The 12232-nt window shown below is 43.5% G+C and overlaps 1 protein-coding gene across 5 annotated transcripts in view; it reads left to right on the top strand.

Moving 5' to 3' along the window:
• The window catches only part of LOC124007566 (F-BAR domain only protein 2-like), a 101167-nt gene that overhangs the window by 20688 nt on the left and 68247 nt on the right, over positions 1–12232 (top strand). For all 5 annotated transcript variants that reach the window (XM_046318233.1, XM_046318232.1, XM_046318235.1 and 2 more), the window contains exons 2-6: positions 3619–3710; positions 8533–8607; positions 8978–9119; positions 10424–10576; positions 10963–11067. In XM_046318233.1, the coding sequence (XP_046174189.1) occupies positions 3619–3710; positions 8533–8607; positions 8978–9119; positions 10424–10576; positions 10963–11067 (567 nt within the window). The remainder of the gene's footprint in view (positions 1–3618; positions 3711–8532; positions 8608–8977; positions 9120–10423; positions 10577–10962; positions 11068–12232) is intronic.

Genomic DNA, 12232 nt, shown 5'->3' with positions numbered 1-12232 from the left:
TGTAGATGGATTATCTTGGAAATGCTCATTTAACAGGGATGTAAACAAATTTGTGCAAAACATTTGGGAGAAATAAGCTTTTAATGTGTATGAAACATTTCTGGGATTTAAAAAAAAAATCAGTTCATGAAACCTGGGACCAACACTTTACATGTTCTCTTAATATTTTTGTTCAGTGTATTTATAATGCTGACCTACCCAGTGCTCTTTCTCCCTGTCGGTTTGGTATTTGAGGTACATTAGCAGTGTTACTGTGTCAGCCCTATTGTCTCCTCTGCTGTGAATAGAGTTAATGATTCAGCTGTATTGTGAAAGAGCTGGCCTTATTCAACTACTTAATGCTTAAAACAAAGGCCGAGATAAAAACGGTTCAAAAGTAGTGTTTCTTTTAAAACTGCATTTCCAGAGCAAGTTAACCATGAATAATACATTGGCACCTTTTAAAACTGTGGCTCACCTAGCTTATGGGGGACACTTAAATAGGGGACACCTATTTGAAATGGCAGGCGGTTAAATAAGGAAATGATTAAACATAAACACTTTGCTGTCGAGGTTTGAGATGGTGGATAAGTTATCTTAGAACTGTTGAAGGTTTGTAAGTGACCGAATGAATAAATAGACTACATAGACAAAACACAACTTGCTCTTCAATAAATAATTGGAAGAAATATCTTCAGTGTGTGTGTATGATCAAACCAGAATGTCATACACGCTTCCCCACGTGTATGAAATGTAATATCTAGCAAAGGACCTCTGCAGGCTCTAGTTTTGTCGCACCTGGACTACTGTTCAGTCGTGTGGGTTAGGTACCACAAGGAGGGACCTCCAAAATGACAATTGGCTCAGGACAGGGCTGCACGGCTGGCCCTTAAATGTACACGGAGAGCTAACGTTAATAATATGAATGTCAATCTCTCCTGGCTCAAGGTGGAAGAACGATCGACGTCATCACTACTTGTTTTTGTAAGAAGTGTTGACATGCTGAATGCACCAAGCTGTCTGTTTAAACTACTAGTAAACAGCTCAGACACCCATGCATACCCCAAAAGACATCCCGCCAAAGGTGTCTTCACAGTCCCAAGTCAAGAACAGACTATGGGAGGCGCACAGTTCTTTGTAGAGCCGTGGTTACATGGAACTCTATTCTACATCCGGTAACTGATGCAAGCAGTAGAATCAGATTTTTTTTAACTGATAAAAATGCAGTTTGTGGAACAGTGGGGAGAGACACACGCATAAGACACGTAACTCTACACATACGTACACATGGATTTTGTATTGTAGATACAGTGGGGCAAAAAAGTATTTAGTCGGCCACCAATTGTGCAAATTCTCCCACTTAAAAAGATGAAAGGCCTGTAATTTTCATCATAGGTACACTTCAACTATGACAGACACAATGAGAAGGAAAAAAATCCAGAATCACATGGTAGGATTTTTAATGAATTTATTTGCAAATTATGGTGGAAAATAAGTAACAAATTGATATAACAAAAGTTTATATCAATACTTTGTTATATACCCTTTGTTGACAATGACAGAGGTCAAAATGTTTTCTGTAAGTCTTCACAAGCTTTTCACTCAAAATCTCACGATACATGGCCCCATTCATTCTTTCCTTTACATGGATCAGTCGTCCTGGTCCCTTTGCAGAAAAACAGCCCCAAAGCATGATGTTTCCACCCCCATGCTTCACAGTAGGTATGGTGTTCTTTGGATGCAACTCAGCATTCTTTGTCCTCCAAACACAACGAGTTGAGTTTTTACCAAAAAGTTATATTTTGGTTTCATCTGACCATATGACATTCTCCCAATCTTCTTCTGGATCATCCAAATGCTCTCTAGCAAACCTTAGACGGGCCTGGACATGTACTGGCTTAAGCAGGGGGACACGTCATGCACTGCAGGATTTGAGTCCCTGGCGGCGTAGTGTGTTACTGATGGTAGGCTTTGTTACTTTGGTCCCAGCTCTCTGCAGGTCATTCACTAGGTCCCCCCGTGTGGTTCTGGGATTTTTGCTCACCGTTCTTGTGATAATTTTGACCCCACGGGGTGAGATCTTGCGTGGAGCCCCAGATCGAGGGAGATTATCAGTGGTCTTGTATGTCTTCCATTTCCTAATAATTGCTCCCACAGTTGATTTCTTCAAACCAAGCTGCTTACCTATTGCAGATTCAGTCTTCCCAGCCTTGTGCAGGTCTACAATTTTGTTTCTGGTGTCCTTTGAAATCTCTTTGGTCTTGGCCATAGTGGAGTGTGACTGTTTGAGGTTGTGGACAGGTGTTTTTTATACTGATAACAAGTTCAAACAGGTGCCATTAATACAGGTAACGAGTGGAGGACAGAGGAGCCTCTTAAAGAAGAAGTTACAGGTCTGTTAGAGCCAGAAATCTTGCTTGTTTGTTGGTGACCAAATACTTATTTTCCACCATAATTTGCAAATAAATTCATTAAAAATCCTACAATGTGATTTTCTGTGTACCTATGATGAATATTACAGGCCTCTCTCATCTTTTTAGGTGGGAGAACTTGCACAATTGGTGGCTAACTAAATACTTTTTTGAGTAGTGGCCTGAGGGAACACACTTACTGTGCTGTGAAAAGTGTTATGTGATGTAATATTTTAAATTGTATATAACTGCCTTAATGTTGCTGGACCCCAGGAACAGTAGTTCCTGGTAGTTACAATTCTCCAGCCCCATCCCTCAGCTATTTACCAAAACAGAGGCGGGGTGGTCGCTTTCTTATTATTTGAACTACAGATCAACATTTTTAAACTAGCCAAACAGACAGTTTTACACATGTCCACGGCATATGAATTATTGAGTGGTGGTGTATAGGGCTGGCACAATTACTGTGTAACCGACGGTTACAGATGAAGGCCGTCATGAAAATAAAATAACCGTTAGTTAAAAAATAATATATATATATTATTTTTTAACTAACAGTTGACTGAAGATGGATGTTTCTGCGGTACATGGACTCTTAACATGAGACTTTGTTGCTCCTTGCTGAAACATAGAAAGGTGCAAGCAAGGTGCAGTTATTACAAAAACTGTGGCCATTTGCCTGGCCAGTTACCAGCATCCAAAATTCCATGACCGTCACAGCCCTAGTGATGCATTTTTAATGCATTTTAAATCCCCGTGGTGCAACTGGACACCCTTCTCCAGAGTAGTGATGGTTACTGACACACAAACAAACACTGTCGTCCACTGTCACAGATGGGGCCACTATCGACACAGTCTGACTGTTGAAGACCTATAGTCAACCTGCTGCATCAACATTATTCGGAACATGCTTAATGTATGGGGATTGTAGAAATGTTTTAGGCAGCATAGAATCGTACAGGGACCGTTAGAAGTATTCTAGGGACCATAGAACTGTATAGGGAGCATAGTAGAACCTGAACACTATGGCCAGGATGACTATGGTGGACCAGTCAAGGCTGCTGAGGATGCAGCTGACAGCCATGCAGACCATGAGAATGCTGATAGTGGAGAATGCCAGCGCGGTAAAGGGTGTTTGATGTGTTTGATGTTCTCAGTGGATTTAGGCTTACTGCCTACTGGTATTTAAGTTTACTAACCATCTGTTTGTTGTTGTTTTTTACCCCAGGGCGAAAAAAACAATGGATTTGATGTTCTCTACCATAACATGAAACATGGCCAAATCTCCTCCAAGGAACTTACTGATTTCATCAGAGAAAGGTACGTTGTTGGTTAGCCTGGTTCCACATCTGTTTTATGCTATGTCATGTGCTAACGATGGTTGTAACCAGGCTATGGGGTTTTCTTAGTTAAACTTCCACTCACTCTCATTTTGAGCCTTTTAACCCAATGTTGTTCTTCTCATCACAGAGGTGAATTTGAATCTCGAGGCTTACTTTCAAAGTTACTCAGCCCTCTTTTTCTAGTTTACCTTTGAGTTGACCATCTGTTAAAACATTTCATGTTCAGTCTGGCTTTCTCTCAGTGCAGGTGTTGTTTTCAGTCTTCCAGTTCAATGGTTATGCAAATTAAAAGTTGGGGATTTTCTGTTTGACTTGTTATTTGGCATTCGTTCATAGCCTAACCCTAACTTGAGATTCACACGCCTCTCAAGATTTGCACCCATTTGCCATTGACATCGATAGATGATTTATAGACAGAAGTTTCTCAAGACTTTATGGAACCTATTTTCCATTTTTTTCCCCAACATGCTCACTTTTTCATTAGTACAGTAACCAAATTACATTCTCAAGTTAATCAATCACTTAAAGTAGGTTAAAATAATTGTGAGACTAGGGCTAGACAACCTATTTGCTGTAGAGGGAACCAGTGTTGTAATTAATCAATTACTTGACTTATACACTGAGTGGGAAAAACATGAAGAACACCTGCTCTTTCCATGACATAGATTGACCAGGTGAAAGATATGATCCCTTATTGATGTCACTTGTTAAATCCACTGCAATCAGGGTAGATGAAGGGAAAAGGAGACCGGTTAAATACGGATTTTTAGGACTTGAGACATGGATTGTGTAAGTGTGCCATTCAGAGGGTGAACAAGACAAAATACAAAGTGCCTTTGAACGGGGTATGGTAGTAGGTGCCAAGCGCACCGGTTTGTGTGTGTCAAGAACTGCAACTCTTCTGGTTTAGTTCTTCACGCTAAACTGTTTCCTGTGTGTATCAAGAATGATCCATAGATTAGGTCCTAATGAATTTATTTCAATTGACTGATTTCCTCATATGAACTGTAACAGTAAAATCATTGCATGTTGTGTGTTATATTTTTGTTCAGTATAAATTATAACCATGCATTTAGCAGCAACACATTTCCCCCTAAGCCTGTCACCGCTGCTGAAAAACATCCTAGGGGAAGCACTGGTTCCCTAATGATGAAAGGGTGGCATGAGTGGAAAAAAGGGTGACATGAGTGAAAAAGTGATGATCACATTTCTGTGTGGGCCAGCCTGGCCTGAAGGTAAGCATTCGGAATTCCTGTAGAATTTGATGGAATTCCACCATCAAACATTTTAGAAGATGATGTTATAAATATAGAGCTCAGACACAATGCAAGACATCTCAAGGTGTGAGAGGAATTGGCAAGGAAGGTAGGATTAAGATCTTGTTATGGTTTAGACACTACAGTTATGCAGTCCACTAGGCCCGTGTTTTACACTGTATGGTGTGTCCTAAATAGGCCTAAGCCTGTGTGAATGGGCTACACCGCAGACACCTTCCACAGCAAATTCTCTGTGTTGAGTAGAGCTAAAGGGGACTGTAATGGGTGGTATGAAATGCTGCAATATTCATCTACTTTCTCCACAGACGTTTGTACTCACCAAAATGCATTGAGTATACCAAACATTAGGAAATACCAAATTCTCTAAAATGACGTTGGAGGCGGCTTGTGGTAACAATCATTCTCTGCCAACAGCTCTGGTGGACATTCCTGTAGTCAGCATGCCAGTTGCACGCTCCCTCAACTTGAGACATCTGACAAAACTGCACATTTTAGAGTGGCCTTTTATTGCCCCCCGGCACAAGGTGCACCTGTGTAATGATCGTGCTGTTTACTCAGCTTCTTGATATGCCACACCTGTCAGGGGATGTAAACAAATTTGTGCACAAAATTTGAGCGAAATACGCTTTTTGTGCATTATGGAACATTTCGGGGATCTTTTATTTCAGCTCATGAAACATGGGACAAACACTTTACATGTTGCATTTATCTTTTTGTTCAGTGTAGCTCTCTAAGGTCTGCAGTGAGTGACATGATGAGGAAAACTGCTGATGCACTACCCAATTTTGAAATTGCACCTTGTGCATTCCATCTATAATACTTTCAAGAGTAAGTTGAAAGCATGACCTGAGCTCCTTAACAAACAAAAAATATATATATTTGTTTGCCTTTGTTCATGTCCCTCTAACTCGCCGCACCCCAAACTGGTTAGCATAGCTCTAGTCCAACAAAAAATAATTGTTCTAAATATTAGCTAGCTGGCTAGAATTTACAAGACCAGCAAACACGTTCCTCACACGCTATGAACACATTTCCTCCAACACTATAATGAAAAGGCGCCTCGCTCCAAAAACACGTTTTCTGGAGGCGTGTGGTCCGAGTGCTGATGACGTCGCCCAATTTATGCACTTTCCGAAAGCCTGATTGCGTCCAGACTGAGGAGAAATCCACACACAATGAACACAATCAGACCGCAATGCGATTTTTGTGCGTCTTGATCCGTCTTTTCAATACGATATTCAAATTCTGATAGCAGAAGTCACATGCAAGTGTCAAGTGTAGACACGGCCTGTGGTGTAGATGGGTAGTTTACTAGCCTACATCTGACGATTAGGCCTATGCTATATCTTTACTCCTCTGTGAAACTGAAACTCATCTTGCACACTTACCTACCCATCAGAATCATTCTTCTCATGTGACTGGATCTGGGTTTTCTGAGACCGTTCCCTTGAGGAAGTCTCATATCTCAGAAACACTGCACTGTGACTCCCTCTGGTGGCCAGAAACAGACATGCACCTACAGTACTGTATTGTGTAAAGTGATCAACTGCTGTTATGACTGTGGCCTGTTTCCCAGGCCTCTCAAACACACAACCAATATTCGTCCTGCAGGGAGTTGTTAACTTGTATCTATCTATAAACGGAGTATACAAACATTAAGGACGACTTCCTAATATTGAGTTGCACCCCACCCACCCCCCCTTTTGCCATCAGAACAGCCTTAATTCTGCTGGCCTCCAAAGCTTCATACAGTTGTCATGTTGGCTGGATATCCTTTGGGTGGTGGACCATTCTTGATACACACGGGAAACGGTTGAGTGTGAAAAAGTTGGCAGCGTTGCAGTTCTTGACACAAGTCGGTGCGCCTGGCACCTACCATTCCCCGTTCAAAAGCACTTAAATATTTTGTCTTGCCCATACAACGTTTGAATGGCACACATGCACAATCCATGTCTCAAGGCTTAAAAATCCTTCTTTAACCTGTCTCCTCCTTCATCTATGATCCCTTATTGATGTCTCCAAGTGACATCAATAAGGGATCATAGGATTCACCTGGTTAGTCTATGTCAATGAAAGAGCAGGTGTCTTTAATGTTTTGTACAATCGATGTTTAAGTCAAAAATAAATAGATTTCAGTGAGGTTTGGTCAGTAACTTTGAGTGTTTTAGTTTGGAGTGGAGGGGTGCAGGCAGGTCTGTGTGAGTCAAAGGCGCTGCACGGTCAATCCGACGTCTGCATTGGCCGTGCAAGAATTTATGGTGATGTGGCCTCTGCAGAAGACCGGTCATTCATACTTCTTGCACTTTGCGGAGCAGCGCAGAGCTGTTGTGAAGGAAGTTGCCAAGGAAGTGAGTTTGTGTTTATACAGGACCTCCCACCCTCCACCTACCATCAACCAATCATGTCAATGCAGAGTTATACGGAGCCCTCCGCATTGTTACAAAATTTGAGAGGCGCATGGCGATGCGGTACAGAGCTCAATTTGGCCGCTACGTGCCTCCGGTGGCTCCATCACGCCATCCATACGGAGCCTCCGACCACATTTTTGGATCAAGCATAAATTAGCTTTTAGGAGGGGAGAATTGTCTTAGCCCAGAGAGTATTTACACACCTGGAGTGTGTTTATTCTCTGTGGAGTCATGTCTTTTTCTGTGTGTCTTTGTGAGAGCCTTGATTTGGGAACTGGGGCTATTTTATTATTGACCAACCATGGTAACCTGTCAAGAATAAATTCTATAAACCTTCGTTTGGTTGCGTTCCCGTGCATCTAGGCTAAGTTACACTAATATCTGTTAGTGAAGGTAGGTTCTGTCTTTGTGCCTGCCTGAGTGCGTGCCGTGCGAATGCGTGCTTGCTCCCGCTCCCCCTGCCTGACCCTCTTCTCCTCCCGTGCTGACGTGACTGCAGTGGGAGGCTTAGTAAATGACACATGCATAATTCAGGCCTCCACTAAACCAACGTTTTAAGTTTTTACTTCTGTCACTTCCATGCAGGAGAAATGGGGGATGATGAGGGAGGAATAAAGGGGAGGGATGGGCAATTCTTTCCTTTCTGTGCTTCGATATGACACTAGATGGGAGTCTGTGATGAGCAGCTCTCGCTACTAGATGAGCCACACTTAGTCAAAGCAAAGCCCAAGCAACACTCAACTTTGTGCCTGCAGTCAAACATATATGTTACGTGTGTGTGTGTGTGTTTTGTGGGAGTGGAGTTGTCTTATGCTTTGACTTACATGTACAGTACTTGTAATCACTCAATTAAAACTCATTACAACTGGTAGAGGTTTTGAGGGCTTTTAATAGCGTGTTGTTGGATTTATATTGGTTGAACTTATTCAGAAGAGACTGAGGATGAATCCCAAATAGCAGCCTGTTTCCTATGCAGTGGACTGCTTTTGGGGCCCATAGGGTCAAAAGTAGTGCACTATATAGGGAATCCATTTGGAACGCATACTGAGTGATGTTACTGATTCAGTAGGTAAAAATTACGAAGGTAATGACGTGATGTGTTTTGTCCCTCTAGGGCTACCATAGAAGAGGTCTATGCCAGGTCAATGACCAAACTTGCCAAGTCAGCTGGCAACTTCTCTCAGCTTGGGTAAGACACACACACACACACACATTTTGTTCTTCTATCCTCGTGAGGACCTAAAATAGATTTCCATTCAAAATCCTATTTTCCCGGACCTGTAACCCAAACCCTAAACCTAACTCCTACACCTTAATTCTAAACCTAACCCCAAAGCTTGAAATAGTCTTTATCCTCACGGGGACATGTGAAATGTCCTCGCAAGGGACAATTTTCCTTGTTTTTACTATCCTGGTGGGGACTTTGGGGAAGAGCGTTGAGTTTGTGTTCCCTATCAACCCTCCCTATTTAAAGATAACAAAGTCTTCCCTGAATGCGCCACTGAACATACTCCAGTTAATAAAGTGTGTGTGCCGGCGTGCCCATGTGTGTCCTGCAGGACATTTGCCCCGGTGTGGGATGTGTTTAAGATGTCCACAGAGAAGCTGGCCAGCTGCCACCTGGAGCTAGTGAGGAAGCTACAGGAGCTTATCAAAGATGTGCAGAAGTATGTGGACGACCAGGCCAAGGTCCACAAAAAGGTATGGCATGGAAAACTGCACACAACAACACACTAATAATATGCCATTGAGCAAATGCTTTTATCCAAAGCAACTTAGTCGTACGTGTATACGTTTTGAATGTATGGTTGGCTCCGGGAATCGAACCCACTATCCTGGCATTGCAAACGCCAAAGCCATGCTCTACCAACTGATCTATAGAGCACCACTGCTTTGTACCTTTAGGCATCAGCTAGTCTGTCCTTTTGTATGTCTGTGTGTCCGTACTGTTTGTCCACGTTGGCTGCTGCTGGGGACAAACCTATGTTCACCCTCAAGATCAATAAAGTTGATTCCTTTCAGTCACCACTATGGGGAAGAGTTTTAGTAGAGTGATTCTACAGATTCTGGAGAGAATGCGTGTGTTCTGTCTGGGATTCACTGTCCTGCCTGCAGTAGCCACACTGTGTAGCTGTTGAGCTTGATCAGTCTTCCCTCCCTGCTTGTGGATCTGACCCATCTTCCAGTTAACGTGTAATGTGTTTACCCGTTCTGAGTTCTATTGGCTTTATTGATTCTGTTATAGAAAATTGCCCATCCTGAATGATCTCACCCCTGATCAGCTTGCAGACATGAAGTCACTACTCTAGAGGAGCCTCCTAAAGTAACCATGAGGTTCTGCTTGTGATTAATCATTTCATTTCTCTAGAGAGTAACAAAGCAGGGGCTCTGTTTGATCAGTCTTTTAGCCTGCCAAAGTCTGCTGATCAGTAGTAGCTAGGCTAGTTGTTGCTGTCGTGCCAGGGCTGTGCTTTGAAGCCTGCATTTTAGACGCCTCTCTCTCTCTCTCTCTCTCTCTCTCTCTCTCTCTCCCTGCTCGATTTAGACTCGGAGCGCACAGGAGGTTGGTAGCACCTTAATTGGGGAGGGCGGGCTCGTGGTAATGGCTGGAGCGGACTAGGTGGAATGGTATCAAAGGCATCAAACGCATGGTTCTATGACATTCCATTCGCTCCGTTCCAGACATTATGATGAGCCGTCCTTCCCTCTGCAGCCTCCAATGTCGGAGCGTCGTCTCATGCATGAGTCAGGTCCCAGTCGAACGAACGAAAACAGGGACTGTGAATTAGCGGCGGCGATGTGTTTTGTGCTTTCAGCATGACAAAAATGTTGTCACACACACAGCGCCTATCTCTCTCCCTCTCTTCATGCGAATGTGGTTTTAACCAATCTCTTCTATTTTAATTATCTTTGTTGCCGTTAAGGCGGTTTTAAAAAATTGGCTTTTCAAACTATACTAACGTGATTGTTTTAATGGTTGTTGTCTCCTCCCCTGCCTTGTTCAGACGAAGGAGGAGGTGGCATCCACTAATGGGGCAGTACAGACCATCCAGACAACCGGGGTGGCCTTACAGAAGTCCAAGGAGAACTACAACGCCAAAACTGTGGATCAGGAGAGACTCCGCAAGGAGGGAGCCACACAGAGAGAAGTGGACAAGGTACACTAGACTTCTATAAGAGAGAGCCACACAGAGCAATGTGGACAAGGTGGGAATGTGGGAAATCACAGGTAGACAACCAAAGACAATAAGTGTGCAGCTGTAGATTCCCAATACCTCCTATCACTAGCCCATTCTCTGTCTCCATTTCCATACCCAAGTCTGTTATTATGTACATACGTAATAGTAAAGCCAGAAGAACTGTTTACTGCCACAATCTGTTTCTGAATCACATACTGTGGTTGGTTGTTGTGAGTAGTAGTTTGGTGTCTCTGGTCTGGCGAGATCTGTTGCTCCATAGAGCACTGTGCGACTCTAATGCTGATGGTGACACATGAGAACAGATGGCCATTTTCCTGTTGTCTGTCTCTCTCTGTTCTCTGCAGGCGGGAGTGAAGGCCAAGAAAGCCACAGAAGCCTACAAGGGCCTTGTGGAGAAATACGCCACAGCCAAGTCCGAGTTTGAACAGAAGATGGCTGAAACTGCGCAGGTGTGGGTTTGTGTGATTTGGTTATTCCGTGCACTTTCTAGTACCACAGTAGAATGTGGTTGTGTGTTTCTTGTTTTTGTGTGTGGTGTACTGTACTCTTATGTGCTTTGTGTGCATGTTCTAAGGGTGTGTGTGTGCGTGTGTGTGCGTGTGTGTGTGTGTGTGTGTGTGTGTGTGTGTGTGTGTGTGTGTGTGTGTGTGTGTGTGTGTGTGTGTGTGTGTGTGTGTGTGTGTGTGTGTGTGTGTGTGTGTGTGTGTGTGTGTGTGTGTGTGTGTGTGTCCACCACTCAGTATTCCGTGCTGTGTGTGTTCTGCGTTCCATGCCTTTATCATCTCCAGCTTGTTTTTTCCTCCCTAACGGAATCATTGTGGAAAACTCTGATTGGAACCATCTGAACGGCTGATTAGATCAACTCTAAATTAAAATCAGATCAACAGAATTTGGCCCTCCATATCCTCCTGCACCGCAGCGAGACACACGGCCAAACTGGTTTGAGTTAGGGGAGCGTTTCTGTTTCCCCCCCAGAGAAAACAGCAGGACAGCTCTGCTTCCTTAGATCACAGTCGACAGCTCATCTCAAATTCAACACATGTGCACATGACTTATAAACACGGCGCGGGCGCACGTGTTCTGTGACGTCACTTGCGTGTGTGTGTTTCGAGTTTGTGTCTCTTATCTGTCTGTCTGAGTGTAGGCTGAAGTGAATACTGGGGTTTATGCATGTGTGCTCGCCTGTGAATGTACTCTGTGTGTCGTGCGTTTTTATGTACACACTAAATGTGGTAGTGTTTGCTCGAGCAATCATGGATGTTTGTGTGTGAAAGAATATGAGATTGCCTATATCCATGCTTGTGCACATTTTACGAGTTTGTGTGTGTGTGTGTGTGTCTGCGATGTATGTGTTTATGTGGTCAGGCACGCTCATCTTCCCCTCTTTATCCACCATGTGATTTAGGAGTTTATGATTATTTATAGTCATTCTCCTCAGTTTACCCCAAACTCTCTCCAGCCAGCACTTGATGGGAGTAAACACCAGTGTTTAGACCCCCCCCCACCCCCCCACACACACACACAGACCGCTCCAAACCCAGAGACCAGAGATGAGCCCAGCTCCTTGTGGCTGGCCCACCCTGGATAATTGGCACCTTGTGCTGCAGGGGGATC

Source organism: Oncorhynchus gorbuscha, linkage group LG20 (genome assembly GCF_021184085.1).
Source record: "Oncorhynchus gorbuscha isolate QuinsamMale2020 ecotype Even-year linkage group LG20, OgorEven_v1.0, whole genome shotgun sequence".
Taxonomy (NCBI): Eukaryota; Metazoa; Chordata; class Actinopteri; order Salmoniformes; family Salmonidae; genus Oncorhynchus; species Oncorhynchus gorbuscha.
This window is presented reverse-complemented; position numbering and strand designations above follow the sequence as displayed.